Consider the following 20,213-nt stretch of genomic DNA (forward strand, 5'->3'; position numbering starts at 1 on the left):
TCAATAATTTGCAACTTTTGCTTTAAGTCCTTGGCAAACCACTTTGCTTTAAAAATGTCTACCCTTCTTGAAAGGCTTAAGGAAATGTTAAAACATCCTAGAAACCTCACCCCCAAATATATGTATTTTCTGGAAACAGAATTAAAACTATGAAGATCAGTCTGATACAAAACCAGTGGGCTACACAGTATCTACCAAGCACTGTACTTCTCTCCAGCCCACATGTTCCATGAAAGTACAAACAGGAATGTTAGTTTGAATGCTGATCCCAATTTCAACTATTAACAATTACCTAAAAATAAAAGAGAATTAAGCTTTAGGAAACCTGAATTTATAAACTCTTACCAAAATGACCTTTTATTTGCTACATAAATAGTGAGTGGCAATTCATGGCACTTGGTACTTTATCCAGACATGACAGAAGGCTTATGAAATCAGTAAATGCCATTTTGAAAAGGGTCTTCTTTCATAAATTCAAGATAGGCCTGTCAGCACAATCCAATACTATCCCCTCAGTACTTTATAAATGGAATTTTCTTCTACTTGTATCCATTTCCCGGGGCTGAAAATTAGAAAAACAACAACAACAAAAGTAAACAATCTGTAACAGTGCTATAAAAAAAGGACCTCTAGGTTTGTCTCTGAGACAATTTAAGTCTTTAGCTCTAATATAAAAAGTATTGGAAATTACTGTTCCAATATGTGTGTGCATAATATATATAAAATTTTAGTCATACTTAAGTGAAATATTTCTTATTAGGTTGAAAAATTATGTGTTTTAAAGTATTAAAGTTTTCATTTATGATTTAAAATGATCTCCAAACTTCTATAAAACCTCTATAGCAATAATGTTCAAGCATGCTGCAGAATCATTATAACACAGGCTCATAAACAGACTGCTGGCCCACTCCCTAAGTTACTGATTGAGCAGGTCTGTAGCCCAACAGTCTGCCTTCGTAACAGGTCCTTAGGTGATGCTACTGGTCCCACTTTGAGAACCACTGATCTTTAGGGATATTTCAGATGAACCAGGGTTAATCTCTAGACCAGAACACTGTATCAGAGATTGGTTATTGCTAGCTCCTGGGAAGAAATTCAGAAGCCTAACTTAAGGTATAAACACCCAAAGCTTAAAGTACGTGGTTTTATTCTCATTCCATCCTTTTAAAATTCTCTAAATGGCTTTTCTTAGAGTAAGCACATACCTTATGGACCCATTCATATTCTCCATATTTAGAATCAAAGGTTCCTTTCTGAAGAGATCTTAATTTTAAGGTAAAACGTGGTCCAAGTTCCTGAATTCCGACTTTCTTTTCACTCTTGAATATGTATCTTCAAAGATAAAATAGAGTTAAGGAAATTAGTGTGAATGAACCCAAACTGTTATTTCTTTAATTTGACAGTTTGAAAGATAATTTCTCATCTACAATACTTGTCAGAATACATTAGAAAACAGGTTTGTGTGTAAAATGTATTTCATCATTGAAGTCCAAGGAGTTTCTCACCTGTGAAATCTGAAGAAGATATAATCCCGTTGATTGTGGAATGTGGCAACCTGCCTTCCAGTAAATTGAGGATTATGGGGAAAGAGAGATGCAAACATACGTCCAACAGAATGACCCAGCCGTGTGGTAAAATTGTTTAAAATTATTTCAGGTATGTGTTCTGTGGGCTCCTTGCCTCTTCTCTAGAAAAATGATGGAAAGTCACAATAACGATCTCACTGCAATTTCAAGTTTTGGAATTTACATGCCATTGAAACATTTTAGTTATCTTAATGGCTTAATCAAACCCATGAAATAAGATTTATCTAAAATTATTTAATATGCAGTGAATGCACCAAAAAGAAAGTTCTACTAAAAAGTGACATGTTTCATATTAACGAAGGCTACTGCTTGTCTGCCGTAACTCAATTATAATCTCACAAGAAAACAGTCAGTACACAAAACTGTCCCTTTAACCAGAAGAGCAAATACCATTATTAAAATCAATTAGATCTATATAGGTTATAGCATTTACTGATCAAATACTGTGAGGAGACCAATACCAATCAAGGAATGCATAAAACTTACCTTAATTTCTTTACGCAGACGAACACTGCTCATTTTAAAATGAGCAGTTGGGCCATTTGGCAAGTGACTCAGAATTAATCCATCTGTTCACAAGGCTAAGAACACATTTAGATTACACTCTGTAATCTAAGTCTTAAATTGTTTAAATAACTAGTCCTTTGTATGCCCAAAGCCTCCTAAAATCTGTAGCTAGGTAAATAGGTGGGTGCATGTATTCCTCTGGCTTAACAGATTTTCTTACTATACCCAAAACTCAAGACACCGAAGTCAACCTAAATCTTTCAGAAAAATAGACTAACCTATAGCAGTCCTACTTTTTCTCTTCACAATATGGTAAATAGCTGTAGGGTATGTTCGGCATTCAACTGAAGTACACTACTCTAATACTCTAAAAGGATAAGATTCTAGCATAACTGTAGCATTGCAAATGGAATATAAGTTTACCTCTACGTTCAGAGGCTTTATAACTCTTAAAAGGCACACTTTCATACATATATATACGTCTTACACATTTGTAAGGTCAGGATATGCAGTTTTGAATATCATCCTACAAGACCAGTGACAAACTCTTTTCTGGAAATCGAGGTTATTAGTGTTCTCAAGAGACATGGTCTTAATTCTTGGGATTACTGTACCACAATTTAAAATCAACCAATTAATTAACCACTTACTGACCCTACCACAAACAGAATTAGGCTTGACACTCTAAACTACGAATGGTATAAGACAACTACCTACAATCAGCAGGATTAGCAGCCCAAGGGCTTTAAAAGTTTGGAATGCGGCTAAACTACACAACATACCTCAAGTCTTTGTAGCACAACCTGATTCTTTCAAATACTTAACCTTAAAAGGAGGTCAGAATTAGACTGTTTTAAGTCTATCCGCACACAATATGAGTTTTATAAAACATGTTGCCATATTTAAAAGCCATCAACATGATGAATTGGGAGATTGGGATTGACATGTATACACTGATGTGTATAAAATGGATGACTAATAAGAACCTGCTGTATAAAAAAATATATAAAATCCAAGATTAAAAAAAAAATCAACATTCTCCCATTCATCTACTGAAAAACTATGGTGGTTATCATCATCACCTTCCTCCTCCCATCAAATCCTATTTACTGCTTTTACCTTCCTAAATTCCTCACTTCTATAGCTTCCTCTTTACCCCAATTGTTATTGTCTTAATTGAGGTCCTTGAGATTTTTCACCCAGATTAGGAAAACAGTATCGTGCTTGGTTTGACCTCTCTCACCATTTCAAGTACATCTTCTAATATAGACTAAATCAGGTTGGATTCAGGCCTTGGTTCTACAGTTACTAAGCTATGGGACTCGGCTGTGTCACTGTATCTGTACCATAGCTCCTCGTGTGCTATTTGAAAAACTGGATACTGTGAGAGTTTGACAGCTGTAGCTAATTTCAAACTACTCTCACCACAGACTCATCTATATAGATTTAAGACATCGTCACAGCAGTCATACTGTGGCTCCCAACTACCTTTCTAACCTGTTGTCTCCCCATATTGCTTCCCAGCTGGTAGACAATGACAGTCTCTCACACGCCATACACATTAATCCTATCGTGATTTTTGCTCATGCTATTTCAAATATCTACAATATTTTACTCATTCATTAAGGCCCACTTCAAATGCCACTTCTTTACAGTCAAAATTAAGCTCTAAATATTCTCGATCTCACTGTTACTTACTACAGCACTTGTCATTTGAGTTACAGTCATGTAAAATGCCTTTCTTCCCAACAAATCCAGTAACTAATTTCTGACAGATACTAGTGCCTACTACATAGCAGATTATCAGTAAATGTTTGAATTCTTTCCTTCAAGGACTCACCAAAAGTTCAAACTCATGAGGTACAGGCCAAAGTATTTCTGTATCATTTGCACATTGAAAAAAATCATAAAATCTTGAGGGGGTTAAGAGAGGTACAAGTCATTTCTTTCAATCTAAATCAAGGCTTGAATCCTTTCCAGAACATTCCCACTAAATTGTGGTTTGTGTCAAAAGAAACTACAGAATCCAGATGTATCAATTCGTAAGTACCTGCATTGTACAAAAGGCTTTATTAATGTTATTGCTAATCTCCAACCCAAACCATGTAAAATAGGAGTCCTACTGATTTTAGCAATGAGGAAGAGTTTGAGAAGGGTCAGGTAGATTCAACCCAAGTTTCAGTGCTACATGGCAGTAGATCTCAACTGGAGTGGGGTTACACCTGAGCCCAAACCCTTGACTGGTAATTTCCATTTAGAAATGTATAGAGGCATTTTGTTATGATTGATACAAAGGCTAGGAATGTAAAACACCCTATAAGCTGCCAAAAGCACAAAGACTTATCCTACCTCAAATTTCCATTTAGAAATAATGAATAGAGGAAGTCTGTCTCTCCAGAAAAAGCCTTCATGCTTCCCACTGCACCACAATTAAAAAAATGCCTAGTACAGGCCAGGCACTATGCCTCTGAAACATAATACATTTAATGTGATCCTAGTGGGAACCCCAAAGATAGGTATTATTTCCTACATTTAAAATATGAGGAAACTGACTAAGAAACTTGACTAAATTCACAAAAATAGCAAGTAATGAACTCTGAATTTGATATCACATCTGCCTGACCCAAAGCCACAAGGCTACTGGCAGGATAATGAAGTTCTTTTCTAGAATAAGTCAAAAATGTATACCCCTATAAATTTCCACCATATGGCACACAGTAGCCCTTCCTACTGTCAATATATCTTTAGACAGCTGTCATGTTCCCACTTTCTTATTTCCAGGCTGGATATCTTCAATTCTTTCAACTTTTCTCCAAGTGCCATCATTAGGAGTCATGATTTGTTATTTGTGAGCCCATGTTAAGTCTCTAGGAATCACCACTATTTCTATTAGGTGCTTACAAATTATTCTCCCTTTAATTCTACATTTTTTTTTTGGCGGGGGGAAATCATGGCAAAGATTAGCCACTGTCCTTCCTCCATTTACCTGTCTCATATCTTCCTCAGAGCAACAGTCTCATTTACAAGTTTCTGCAGATATTCTTTGCCTTATCTTACAATCTCTTTATCCAAGATGGACTTCCAGTCTGGCTTACCAATGTCCATTAGTCTGAAGATCATTCTATGTGATCAAGCAAATCAAGAGATTTGTTTTCCTAGTGTCTTTCACTGATACTTCGACATCAGCTGCATTACTAGATGTTAATCAGAAAAGAAAGTGAAACATCTTTGAAATTATAAAAATTAACATCCAGGCAGGATTATACTTATAAAACTTCCAATCATGAGGACTTTTAGAAACTGCTGCATGATTCTGTATCCAAAAATTAAAGTCTTGGGTAATTTTCCCTCAGTATCTGTGGGGGACTGGTTCTGGGACCCACCATGGATGGCAGATCCAAGTCCCTTATATAAACTGGCATAGCAGAGTAAGCCCTCCAACTTTCAATCCGGTTGGTTGAATCCGCAGATGCAGAACCCGTGGACAGGGAGGGCAGACTGTATATATATGTTTATATGAATAGGAGTAAGCAATTTCACATTTGGATTACTTAAGTAGCCTAATTATTTCCTTAAATCAGGTCTGTGTACCGATGGTACCTTAATTACCTGATGGGTTAACTTACTCTCTAGGGTGTCCAATATGGTAAACAGAAAAATATTAATACATTTTGGGTAAAAAGACAACACAGTATTATAAAGTAAAGAGAATATAAGCTTTCTAAAGGCAAGAGATGGATAGAATGTTTATTGAATTGATAAATGCTTGCTTCTTAGCAAAGAGTTACTAGCAGGCTTGCTAGTAATGAAATGATGATGGGTTTTTAACTGCCAAAAATAGAGGAACGCAGACCTTGCCACCTTATGTTGGGAGGGTAGTTTTAAAAAGGCAACAACTACCTTAAAACAGATCTCTTCTGGAATAGTTAAGTATGCAAGAGATTTTTGTTACTTTGTTACAGTAACTCACGATCCGGCCAAATTATAAAATGACCAACAATATACCACAATACAAAGCTAGTTTTAGTCTTAAAAGTCTCTGAAAAGCAACCTGTACAAGTGGGTAAAGTCTTTAACTTATATTGAAAACAATAAAAGCCATAAAAATTATTTAGATGAAAAAAAAAACAGCTTGTAAACCATTATTTTTAAAAAGTGTTCATTGATTTAAGAAAAAAAATGTTACCCTGGCAGCAGAGAAGTACTGTCCCCATTGTTTATAGGTCCTTAATAATCTTGTTTTAATAATTTGGACTTATTCAACTGGCCATCTTAAAGTTACTGAGTTCACAGGCCACCATGAGATGAGTAAAACAATAGCAATGACAAAAAATCTAGGCATCCTTTATATGATCTCTTACCTCACAACAGGAAGAAACACCTAGGGTTTAGGGAACACATTCACCTCAGATCTGTGATTCATGGTAAAAGGATAGATTATTCTTGGCATCTGATATACTAGTTAATACATAATATGGGCCCAAATACCTACTTCAAAAATGCAATCCTGTGATACCACCTCTGGCACCAAAAAATCTAGTCATATCAAATGACAGTTGCAGATCCCCACCTGGGTCAGCACCTTCACGCCTCTATCTTTCCAAACGGTTATTTTTGCAGTGGGTACTCTTCCTCTTCCTTACCTCATTCACCCATATCCACCTAGACGGGGTTTAAGCATTTTTTTCTATCAAGTACTTCCTCCCTGATATCCCCAGGGCAGATTTTACCAGAGTTTGCACTGTATCCTGTATTTCTCTCTTAATTGTACTATCTACACTATATTTTTGTTTGTTTACATGTTTCTTTTCTCATACTAGATTATGAATTCCCTGAAGTTGTCTCTTGTTTAGACAGGAAAACTTCCGTAAAAAAACAAAGGATACTTGGTATTTTACGATCTTCATTAATAACAATCAGGTCTGTGAAATCTCTTGAGATGCACTGTGGAATAATTTTTTTCAGAGCCAGTCCTCTTCTGTAATAAACATGTGAGTTTGGTATAACTGTGGAGAGCTGTTCACAGAGTCGTACTGTTCTCTATAAAACAAAATAACAAAAATCCTCAAAAGTGAAAAAGGATACAAATCTGTGTGGCATATGTTTATAAGCAAAGAAGTAATTATTATAAGATGGTGTTATTAAAAGAGCAAGGCTAGGGAAAGAGTGAAACCTAAACAATGTTTCATCCATCAAAGGCTGATCAACCTAAAGCAGTGGTTCTCAACTAGGGACAATTTTGCCATCAAGGGATGTTTGGCAACATCTGGAAGCGTTTTTGGTGGTTATGACTGGTGGTAGTGTGGGGTTTGGCTGCTACTGATATCTAGTGCATAGAGGCCAGAGATGCTGCTAAACATCCTATAATGAACAGGACAATCTGCATAATAAAAAATTATCCAGCCCAAAATACTAACAGTGCTGAGGCTGAGAAGGCCTATCCTGAAGAATCATGCTTAGTGAACCTATATCACATCACCATTACATTTTATTTAGCTTATTTACAGGCATAATCTAAGGCAATTACTAATAATTTAACTCTTCTGAACAGAGTTCTTTTAAATAATCTAAGTAATGTAAGAAAATTAAGAATTCAAGAGCTATACTAATTGATATGTTTACCCCATGAGGTCTATCTGATGTAGTGATGAGAATCTTGGGAGAAGTTTGTCTGTTGAAGTAAGAAGCAAATTCATCCGTAGCTTCATCATAAGCAACCTGAAAACAGAAAGAGAGATAATTTTACATCAAACATTCTACTGGGCCAGCATTTTAAAAGTAGTTCCAGTAGGGATTCTATAACACTAACTACCTAGCTGACTGGTGATTTAAAGAGGGCCCAGGAGGGACTTAGGTTAATGGCAACATGAAGAGGTTGGGTAATTTTCTGCCTGAAGAATACTAATATAAAACTGGAAAAAAACTGTCAAAAACAATTTCAAGACACACACTGAGATGCGTTTATTCTTGAAAAATGGATACATCTGTGGGCAAGAACATCAAGAATCTTGCCTAGGGCTTCCCTGGTGGCGCAGTGGTTGAGAATCTGCCTGCCAATGCAGGGGACACGGGTTCGAGCCCTGGTCTGGGAAGATCCCACATGCCACAGAGCAACTGGGCCTGTGAGCCACAATTACTGCGCCTGCGCGTCTGGAGCCTGTGCTCCGCAACAAGAGAGGCCGCGATGGTGAGAGGCCCGCGCACCGCGATGAAGAGTGGTCCCCACTTGCCGCAACTAGAGAAAGCCCTCGCACAGAAACGAAGACTCAACACGGTCATAAATAAATAAATAAAAGAACGTGAATTTCTTAAAAAAAAAAGAATCTTGCCTAGAGCTATTCCATTTCCTCTATCAACCTGGTTGGTGAAAACAGTAACTTTGCCAACTTTAGGACTGATAGTAGGCGAGAACCAGCAATCCTGAATCCAGAGGTGGTGGACCAGATTCAAGGAGGGGCAGGTGTGAAGACCCTAGCTTTGCCAATCCAAGATTACAGGCCCAGTTCAGGGTAGATGTGGACCAGCCCAAAATTTAATGAGAGCTCTGGAAGTAAAAATCATAGAGGGACTGACATAATCTCTCCCCAAATCCCTGACTGACAGCTAAACTACGCATGAGAGAGACCTGAGAATCCAGTGCACCTGAAAGGCAAGGGAGACTTGAGAAATGGCTGCAACTCTGAATGCATTCCTCAATCCACACACAGCTCAGCTGGCAGAGGGTATATATGTCTTAGGGGTTCATGGTGTCACAACACAACCTCTACCCAAATCACTGGCTGACCATTAAGCCACACAAACACAGGGACAGTCCCTAGGGAGGCACATTAAAAATAACCAACTGAGTAGTAACATAATGCTACTGTCAAACAGATTCCAGTTTAAGTCCAGACAAGTTACTAAAACAAAAAGAATCAATAACCCTTAAAAAATAAAACAATCCAGAGTTATTGCAATGTTTTCTAAAATGTCCAATTTTCAACCAAAATATCAGATATACAAAGAAACAGAAAAGTATGACTTATAATCAGGAAAAGAGAAGTCAATAAAAACTGACTGAGTGGGCCCAGATGTTGAATTTAGTGAAAATTTGAAAGCAGCTATAACAGATATATTCAAGGAATTAAGGAAAAATACCAGCTTAATAGCAGATCTAAGATACAGAATAATCAATAAACTTGAAAATAGATTAATGAGTATCCAATCCAAAGAATGGAGAACACAATCATCGCAAAAGGAGCAAAGCTGCAGAAACTTTTAGAACACTCTTAACCATTTCAACAGTGTGTGTGAAAACGAAGTCCCTGAAGGAGAGAAGAGGGCAGAAAAAAAATATTCGAAGAAATAAAGGATGAAAAACTCTAACTTAAGGTCCAAACTCAGAAAACCTTAAGTAGAATAAAAAGAAAGAACAACACCTGAACACATCAGTGTCAAACTGGTAAAAGCCAAAAAACAGAAAATTTTGAAAGAAGAAAAAAATAAATCATGTACATGGGAACAATGATTATTAATGGCTGCTTTCTCAAGAGAAATAATGAAGGTCAAAATGCAATGGAACAAGTTCAAAGTACCAGAAGAAAAAAAAAGTCAACCAAGGATTCTATAGCCCACAAAATTCTTTCAAAACTGAAGGCAAAATAGGCACACTTTCAGATAAACAAAAACAGATAATTAGCTATCAGACCTGCTATAAAAACAAAGGCTTAAGAAAGTCCTAAAAGCTGAAAGAGAATGATACCAGATGGTAACTCTGATCCAGAGGCAGGAAAGAAGAGCACTGTAAATAGGTAACGATGAAGGTAAACATAAAAGACTTTGTGGGTGTGTTGTGTGTGTATGATCTTAATTTCTTTAAAAAAACATGAGGATGTTTAAAGCAGTAAATACAACACTGGGTTTATAACATAGACAGATGTAATATATAACAACGTGTGCTGACAATAATAGCATGAGTAAGAGTGGAGGGTCATGAAGCTATACTGGTGCAAACTTGCTGTATTTTACCAGAATCGTGTCACTATTCACTTGAAGTAGATTGTGATAAATCATTCTTCAGAATAGATCTTATTTATGCTAGGACATAAATGCTAGGACATTTCTTTAATTGAAAAGGACTGAAATCGAACAAAATATGTCCCAAACCACAACAAAATTGAATTAGAAATCAACAGCAGAAAGGAATCTGGGAAATCCTCAAATATTTGGAAATTAAACAGGACACTTCTTGAAAATCATAAGCCAAAGAAGAAATCACAAGAGAAATTAGAAAATGTCTTGAACAGAATGAAAATGAAAACACAACAAGCATACCAAAATGTATGGGATGTGGCTAAAGCAGTGCTTAGGGGAAAACCAGAGCTTTATATGCTTATACTAGGAAAAAAGTATAAAATCAATAATCTAAGCTTCCATCTTAGGAAGCTAGAAAAAGAAGAGCAAATGGAAGAGCTTTCATTTGCTCTTCCAGGTAAGCAGAAGGAAAGAAATAACAAGGATCAGGGGAAAACTAATGAAATAAAAAAATACAGCAAACAAGAAGAAATCATCTTTCATTAAAAGAGGTACTCAGATTTAAACAATAATGAAAGAAATGCATCTTAAAACTTGGGGGCTATAGCAAAAGTGAATTTTATGACCTTAGTTGCTCATAATAAAAAAGATGAAAATAAGCTAATCAAAAAAATAAAAACAAAATAAACTCAGAGTGTAGAAGAAATAAAGGTAAGAGGATATATAAATGAATTAGAAAACAAAGATTCAATAGAGAAGATTAAAGAAAACAGTAGTTTGAAAAGAAAAACAAAACAGATACATCTCTGGTGAAAAGCCCAAATAAATTAGGAATGAAAATAGGACATTACTGTAGTCTCACTCATGAACACACATGTACATGTTCTAAACAAAGTATTAACAAACCAAAACAATATGTCAAGAAGATAAAACATCTTTTTTTTTTAAAACATCTTTACTGGAGTATAATTGCTTTACAATGGTGTGTTAGTTTCTGCTTTATAACAAAGTGAATCAGTTATACATATACATATGACCCCATATCTCTTCCCTCTTGCATCTCCCTCCCTCCCACCCTCCCTATCCCACCCCTCTAGGTGGTCACAAAGCACCGAGCTGATCTCCCTATGCTATGCGGCTGCTTCCCACTAGCTATCTATTTTACGTTTGGTAGTGTATATATGTCCATGCCACTCTCTCACTTTGTACCAGCTTACCCTTCCCCCTCCCCGTATCCTCAAGTCCATCCTCTAGTAGGTCTGTGTCATCTTAACTAAATTGGATTTATCCCATGAATACAAGAGGTTTAAGATTAGAAAATCTATTTCATTTACTACATTAGTGCAATAAAGGAGAAAACTGCACCTTCATCTCAATATCTGCAGAAAAAGTGCATAAATTATCTTAATATTTGCAGGAAAAGCATCTAACTTTCTACATTCATTCGTTAAACAAAAAACCCAGCAAAAAAAGAATAAATGGAATTTCCATAACTCATAAGGAGAATCTACCATTAATGACACAAACATTAATAATGATACACTGGAAGTATTCTCTTTAAAATCAGTAACATGGCACAGATGCTAATATTGCTTTTTCTATTTATTTGACATGCTGGAGGTTCTAAGTAAGAACAAAAGAAACTGTTAATGGATTGAAAGTAAGAAACAAAAACTTATTTGCAGAAATGATTAAACATGAAATGAAAACAACATTCAGACAAATTATTAGAAATGAATTTAGGTCAACTACTGGTTAGAAGATCACAATCCAAAAATCAATTGCAGGGACTTCCCTGGTGGCGCAGTGGTTAAGAATCCGCCTGCCAATGCAGGGGACATGGGTTCGATCCCTGGCCCAGGAAGATCCCGCATGCCATGGAGCAACTAAGCTCGTGTACCACGACTACTGAGACTGCACTCTGGAGCCCGCAAGCCACAACTACTGAGCCTGCATGCCACAACTACTGAAGCCTGCAGGCCTAGAACCTGTGCTCCGCAGGAAGAGAAGCCACCGCAATGAGAAGCCTGTGCACCGCAACGAAGAGTAGCCTCCGCTTGCAGCAACTAGAGAAAGCCCACGCGCAGCAACGAAGACCCAACGGAGCCAAAGATAGATAGACAGATAGATATTTTTTAAAATGTATTAAAAAAATCAACTGTTGGGCTTCCCTGGTGGCGCAGTGGTTGAGAATCTGCCTGCCAATGCAGGGGACACGGGTTCGAGCCCTGGTCTGGGAAGATTCCACATGCCACAGAGCAACTGGGCCCGTGAGCCACAATTACTGAGCCTGCGCGTCTGGAGCCTGTGCTCCACAACAAGAGAGGCCGCGATGGTGAGAGGCCCGCGCACCGCGATGAAGAGTGGTCCCCACTTGCCGCAACTAGAGAAAGCCCTCGCACAGAAACGAAGACCCAACACAGCCAAACATAAATAATAAATAAATAAATAATAAACAAATTTAAAAAAAAAATCAACTGCATTTTTGTAAATCAGCAATTTAAACAGTTTTCAAAGAGATGTGCTTTACACTAATAAGAAAAAATGTAAGATACCCAGGAATAGCTCTAACAAGATTCATGTGTACAACCTGTATTAAGAAAACAATGAAATTCACTGAAATACATTTTCAGTATTCAAACAAGACCTAATTAAGCAATATATATATATATCCTCAAACTGATCTGATTTAGTACAATTTATAATTTTATATGGAAGACCAAAGGTCCAGGAAGAGAACACTCCTGAACAGAGGGATTTGAGGATGGTAATGGGGAGGGGCATCTTGCCCTAACGGGTATCAAAACTTATCATGAAGCTAAATAATTAAGAAAGTAAAGAACTGATCCAGCAACAAACTACCAAAAAAATAGCCCAGAAAAAGACTAAGCATATATGGATACCTAATATATGACACAGCATTACAATTTACTATGGGAAAAGGCTGTACTGCTCCAAAAATGGTGCTGGGGAAACTGGTTGTGTATGAGGGGGAAGGAGGGAACAGTGGAAGAAAGAAATTGGTTTCCTTTCTCACACCAAACAAATCCATTCCTGATAATTAAGTACATAAATGTGAAAGGTAGCTCTCCAGTTCTTTTAGGAAAAAAAATATGATATCATATGATTACAGGATAGAGACAGATTTCTTAAACATGACAAAAAAGCATTCACTACCAAAAAAAAAAATTAAACCCAACTATATTAAGGACTTTTGTTCATCAAAAGACACCAAAGAAGAAAGTAAAAAGAGAATCCACAAATTGGAAGGTATTTGTAATACATGTAAAGGATTAGTAGAAATTAGAGTAATTCTACAAATCAGTAAAATACACTACAGGATAGAAAATAGGGCAAAAGACATGAGCTGGCATACCTCTACCAAAACCACAGTACATGCGTAAAAAGATGCTCAACCACTTTAGGAATCAGGGAAATGCAAACTCAAGCCACAATGAGATAGCCCTTTATCACTAACCTGAATATACCAAGCATTGGTCAGAACGTGGATGACCAGGAATATTGCTCTTACACCGTGAGAGTGCAAAATGATACAGCCACTACTTTGGAAAACATTTTGGCACTTTCATGTAAACTTGAACATTTATACACCCCATGACCTAACAAATTCTCCCCTATGTAAATATTTACGGAAACTTTTACATTACACGTCTTTGATCCCCAATTTATCTCCAGCCAAGGCCTGTTCCATATCTTGTCAATGATAATTCCATCATTTCTATCCTTCAAATTGCTCAGGCTAAATACCTCAATACCATCTTTGAATCCTCTTTCTCTAACACCTCATATCAAGAAATTCTTAGTGGCTCTAATTTCAAAATACAACAAGGCCAAAAACGCAAACCTCAGAATCAGACTGATTCTCAACGTTCACTGTAACCACTGTGGTCCCAATCATCATCATCATCACCACCACCACCACCATCATCATCATCTCTTTCCTGGATTAGCTTCCTAACTAGTCTGTTTACCTCTCTGACTGCTATCTCAGTAAAGCAACCAATTACTTAAAAAAATTAAATACAATCACATCATTCCCCTGTTCAAAATCATCCAATGGCTCCTCATTTCACTAAGTATAAAAGCCAAAGTCCTCACAATGGCCGGCAAAGTCACTGATCTGGCCTCTTCCCTTCCCCGTATTTTCCTGGCACCTCTTCTACAATCCTCCCTCTTGCTCACTTAATTTCAGCATACTGGCTTCCTTATTGATCCTCAAAAATAAAATAAGCATGTTCCTGCCTTAGAGCTTTTGCACTGGCCATGTCCCCTTATCCTGGATTACTTTCTGCCCAAAGATGGCTAATTTCTTCACATCCTTCAAGTCTTTGCTAAAAGGTCATCTCCTCAATGAAGCCTACCCTAACCATTGTATAAAAATTGCAACCCTAACCAACAGAAAAATGGGCAAGAGACATGAACAAACAATTGATTAGAAAGAAAGGAAGAAAACATGAAAAGATGTCCAACCTCATTCATAACGAAAGAACAGCAAATTAAAACTACATGGAAATACAATTTCGCACCTACCAGACTGGAAAAAATTATTTGTAATTGCAAAATCTTGAGTGAGAGTTTAAAGAGTAACATATATTTATTTATATAATCTCAAAGTATCTCTCTCCCAAAATATTTATTAAATTCAAAGAGGAAATTAGTAGTTATAGTGGAGAAACCTGACAGACACCACTTTAATCATGTGATGAAAGTTAATATAACCAGTAATGGGAAAATCAACAATATGTGACTCCTGCTAAGAGCACTGAAAAGAACATAACATCACAACTGTGGTACTCCTGTCAAAAGTACATAAGCTGAATATAATCATGAGCAAACATCAAACTCATATTAAGTGACATTCTACAAGTATACCTGGTCTGTACTCTTCAAAAACGTCAATGTCATTAAAAGCAAATTCTGAGGAACTCTTCCAAACTAAAGGAGGTTAGAGTCATTGTAATGGGATGAAATGCAAGAACTGGGATTTTTCTTTTATGAAAAATCATTGTGACATCTGAGTAAGCTGTACAGATCAGATAATAATGTATATCAATGTTAATTGTCTTATTTTGGAAACTGTACACTGTGCTTATTAAAAAAACAGTTTATAGGTAAAACACACTAAGCATGTATGAGTAAAGGGGCTTATGTCTGCGACTTACTCTCAAGCATTTCAGAGAGAACATAAATGAAAATGAAGTATGATATAATTTAGCATTTAGGAAATCCAGGTGAAGTGTACACATGAATTCTTACTTTTCTATTAAGTCTGAAATTATGTCGAAATAAATAAAATGCAGGCACACACACACACAGATACTCTCTCTCATGCACCCCCCCATATGTAAAATTGCAAACTCGCTCTACACCAAGTTGTCCTGAATCTCCTTTACCCTATTTAACTTTAGTAACCTACCATCTGCTAACCTATGATAATTTATTTTATTATGTTCATTGTTTGTCTCTCTTCCTAGAAAGTAAGCTCTGGGTGGGCAGAAATTTTTTGTGTATATGTGTATTTTGTGCACTGATGAATCCCATGTCCCTAAAACAGATCTCCATACATAGCAGGCAATCAAGAAGCATTTGCTGGAAAACTGACTGATAAACTGAATGAATGAATGGCTATACCAGGAAATATGGGAAAGAATGTTGGTAACAGCATTGTTTGAAAGCAAATAAATATAACAAAAACAAGTTTCCCGTACACAAATCAAAGAATACATATATATACAAAGTTTTAAAACCTTGATTCTCTCACTGTACTGTTGCAAACTATTTAAAGGGAAAATGTGAAAAGTGGAAGATTATCTTGAAACCAAGAGTTTTATGAGGACACAAAATTACCATCAAATGTTATCCTTAGGTGTCAAAATGTATAACAAATACTACAAAAATCTATAGTATGAGGAATGCTTTTCAAATGACATTAAAAAACACTCGAACTATTACAGAGATTAAATGACAAATAAGTTTACCTAGGCATAAAATACAATACCTTTCTAGAAAATAAATAATTACTGCCTTTTTCTATAGCATTGTTGGAAAACTCAATTATGAAATAATCTAAAATAAATAATGATAATACGCCAACATTACAGTTGAATCAGTCCATTATACATCTTCACCAGCTAGTACTTTAAACATTGACATATGAATAGACAATTTATCAAGTGTGGTCATCCTAATTCATTTAAGACTTCTAACATTACCTCTTCATCATTAGGGTCTACTGTGGTTTCATCATACACTCGCTGGTTGTCAATGGTCTTCGGTATAGGCTTTGGTGGAGCCTAAATAAAAGAAAAAGGGTTAAGTCTTAGGAGCATTTTACATTAATAATTTTGCATTATGATTGGGGAAGAGTAACAGAAATCTGCAAATAATACAAAAACTCAATCTGTTCCTCATTTCAACCCACTGCTACATCAATCCTAATAACAATATTGAGTAAGAGGCTTTTTAATTCTCTGAGCAGACACACGCACGTACTGGAAGAATTGCTGACACTAAATAAAATGGCTTAAAACCAGGCAGAAGTAGCAGAGAGAAGAAACTGGAATCAAAATAATTATTCATGAAGAAGAAAAATATCAAATGGGAAAAAATTACAAAGGTACATACACATGTAGCTTTGTTTCAATACTTTCAGAAAGCTATTCAGAAATATATAAGAAAAGCTATAAATCTGTTTCCATCTGCTGAACTAGTAATTCTAGTTTGGGGGATTTATGGTAAGGAATGAAAAGGGGGAGCAATTTATACAAAGAAATATGTATTATCACTATGGTTAGTGGAAATGAACAGTAAATAGGGCAGATGTCCAACAACAGGATAATGGCTACAGCATTTCCAGCATAATGGAATACCATTAGAATCAGCAATCATGCACAATATTGTTTGCTTGGACCAAAATATTGTGTAAATGAAATTTTAAGGAGCAGGAACACAGAACTATAACCATATACTGATTAAAACTAATCCAAAATATATGTACACTAACAGAGATGAATATGAACTGACAAACTAGGATTTTTTTATTATTCTATGAAATGAATATTAAGTTTTAAGTAATTTTTTTAAAAGAGGCAGTTCTAAGAAGTCATCTTTCAATCCAAAAAGCAAGAAAGGTGATATTTTCAAATGGTGATCAGCATATTAATTTGCTATAACTGACTGATTATTGAGAGTTTAAAAAAGACTAAGATTGCTTGATAGGATTTCGCAGGTCAAAACAGTCTAATATTGGCAACTTCCTGTGATTTAACCTAATACTATTAAAGAGAATTCATGAAAAAGAAGTGTTTAGTTTGTATATAGTATATATATATATAGTCTATTATTTTTCCCTTTCTCAAAAATGCTTATCATTTCTTGGTCCCTCATCTTAAGGGATGGGAGGCGGGAAAAGTTGAACATTTTTTAAATTTTGCAAGTATAAATTGTAACCTAGAACTAACTATAAATAAAATGAAACTAAAATGAAAATAACTTAGCTGTGCAATAATGCAGAAGTATTTAGTAGTCCTTTTAAAATTTTTCAATAGAAAGATTTCACTTTTTTTTAATATCACAGAAATAGCCAAATCCTTTCTTGATGCATTATCTCTGCTCTCTTCTTTGCCTTAATCCACTCAGGTATCTCACCTTCCTCCCACTCCCCATTCTCACTCTTCGCAGGTTCCTATCCTCAGAGTCAGCTCTCATTCTTACACGCCCCAACCCTACAACAGAAGAGGCTGTGCCCAGCCATTCCCCAGCCTTGCATAACAAAGCACATCAAGTCAGAAGAGCTCCAGTTACAGGCCTAAACCGGGGATCTTCCCCATTCCCAGTCAGGGAGATGTGTCTCTGCCTCTCAAACACATAAAGTTAAGTAAAAGAAGCAAGTTGAAGTAGACACACCATTTTGAAAACATGCAAAACACCACTACTGGGTTTACTGTTTAGGGACACAAACATAGTAAAGGTAATAAAGGAAGTGCATGGGAACAATAAAGAGCAATTTCATGAGTGCTTGTCTTTTTTTTTTTTTTTTTTGGCCATGCTACATGTCAAGCGGGATCTAAGTTCGAAACCGGTGCCCCCTGCAGTGGAAGCACGGCGTCTTAACCCTCTTAACCACTGGACCACCGGGGAAGTCCCAATGAGTGTTTCTTTGGAGGGGAAAGCAATCAGAAAAAAGTACACAAGAACTCGAACACTATCTACTAATGCATAATTTCTTAAGCTGAGTAAAGGAAAGAAAGGGGTATGCTGTATTATTTTTATATCACTTTATATATCCAAAATATTTCATAATAAATTTTAAAAGAAAGTGATTCAATGTAAGTATCAGGGAGCACTCCTCAATAACAGACAGATAGCAGAGGACTAAAAGTTTCATTTACCTTATCACCAAGAGCCTCTCTCTCTTTTTTAAGTTTTTTCTTAGCTGCCAACTTTTCCTAAAGGATTTGAAAAAGAAAAGAACAATATTGAGAAACCACCAGTTATATCACAAACACATAATGAAGCTACAAATTACTAATGCTATGAATATTGAAACTGAGCAATCTTAGAAATGTATTAAAGTAAACATCCTGACTTAGATTTTCATAGCTGTTATTGTAAACCAAATGAGCTAGCCAATCAATAAGATTTCTCTAACAAAGATCCTGCTCCTTCAAAACACTAATCTAAATTGACAAGTTTAAATGTTTAAAATTTCAGTAGCTTTATCTTTTACTATAAAGCCTCAAACTAAGTGAAAGTGCAAAATGTACATCTAAACAAGTTAACTAGTTTCTGTTGTTTTGTTTTGCATTCCTAGCAAGTTGCATCCTGAAGAAAACCGTGGGTGGCTATGCTGGTTGCTTGTCTTGAAAAGTACTAAAAATAAATGGTAATGAGACAGGAGTTTTCAGGTTGTTTCCAATAAAACCATCACTAGTTACTCAAATATTTTATAAACAAAATATGCTTTTAAAATTATCAAGAACCGGCAAGGGGTACCGTAAATCTGTAACTTCTGGCGACTTCTGAACAGAATGCTTGACACACAATATAAAATAGTTTTTTTTTTTCCTCCCAGCGCCTGTTGACCCTCAATCCATCAGATCTCGGATTAGAAATTACAGTCCCAAGAAGTCTTCTAGGACACCCTTCCCCCATACTTGCACACCAGAATGGGTTAGATGCCCCTTCTACATCCCCTCCACCCCCCAACTTCCACCCCAGGGGAGCTAGAGGGACATAGCGCATGCGCTCTGGCGCCTCCGCACCTCATACCTTCCGCTGCTGCTGTTTCCACCGCGTGAACATTAAATGTCGCCGCTGTTTGTTCTTAATCTCCGAAACGCTGAAGCCTGGAGGAAAGGCAGCCGCCTTCGAGGGTTGGACCCCACTTTCCGTCGTCCCATCCTCAGCGACTGCAGCCTCCTGACGTTCTTCAGTAGCGGCTTTGCGTTTCAAGCCTTTGTTTCCGCTGCCGCCGCTCTTATCCCCGGCCTTCGCCATGGTATTTTTGCTCCTTGTGGTCTGTACGGAAACGGAAGTAGCTTTCTCCTCTGACCCCCGTCCTTAAGCTATTACTTCCGGGGTCGGAAAGTTCTTAAAGGAAAATGTATAGTTTAGGGAGTTCTAGCGGTTTAAGAAGGTGCTGAAATTTAGGCTTAAGGAGAGTTTAGGGAGCTTGCCCAGCCATGTGAGCAGTGAAATGATGAGTCGGTGGAATCCGTTATTGAGCGTTTTCCATGTGCCAAGCCCCTAAAACCTAAGAACAAAACAATCTTTGAAGTATATAGAGTTTACATTCTACTAGAGACTAAAATGAGCTCCCAAATAATTAGTGTGGTAAGCTATTAATATTAAGTAGTGCACGGTGTGGAAAGAATAGAACAGGGTAAAAGAAGATGAGGGGATAGAGGGGCAGATTACAACTCTTAAATAGGATTCTCAGAGTGGGCTTCATTATTGAGCAGAGATTTGAAGGAGGTAATGGGGCATACTATGCAGTTAATTGGGGGAAGATCTGTTAATCTGAGAAAAGCTGTCCAGGCAAAGGAAACTTACAGCTCCAAGGCTCCTAGTCAGTAGCAAGCCTAG

General features: G+C 36.7%; 1 protein-coding gene across 9 annotated transcripts; it reads right to left on the minus strand.

Annotated features, from left to right (window-relative positions):
- Window positions 1-330: 330 nt before the first annotated feature.
- On the minus strand, window positions 331-19,665 carry RPF1 (ribosome production factor 1 homolog). Of its 9 annotated transcripts, none has more exons than XM_082408782.1 (9): window positions 19,398-19,663; window positions 18,518-18,574; window positions 16,340-16,420; window positions 7,716-7,811; window positions 6,980-7,133; window positions 2,078-2,155; window positions 1,506-1,689; window positions 1,206-1,332; window positions 331-562 (listed from the first exon to the last, which is right to left on the minus strand). In XM_082408782.1, exons 1-9 carry the CDS (start codon window positions 19,623-19,625, stop codon window positions 521-523), a joined length of 1,047 nt encoding a protein of 348 aa, XP_082264908.1. In that variant the 5' UTR covers window positions 19,626-19,663; the 3' UTR covers window positions 331-520. The 9 variants fall into 9 exon arrangements, 5 of the variants coding, with proteins under 5 accessions (XP_082264908.1, XP_082264909.1, XP_082264907.1 ...); XM_082408783.1 differs by lacking the exon at window positions 2,078-2,155 and adding an exon at window positions 6,455-6,474 and having other exon boundaries at window positions 1,506-1,687; XM_082408781.1 differs by having other exon boundaries at window positions 1,506-1,687; window positions 2,073-2,155; window positions 19,398-19,662.
- Window positions 19,666-20,213: the final 548 nt, after the last annotated feature.

The sequence above is a fragment of the Balaenoptera borealis genome, assembly GCF_965194805.1.
Source record: "Balaenoptera borealis genome assembly, chromosome: 1".
Classification (NCBI taxonomy): domain Eukaryota; kingdom Metazoa; phylum Chordata; class Mammalia; order Artiodactyla; family Balaenopteridae; genus Balaenoptera; species Balaenoptera borealis.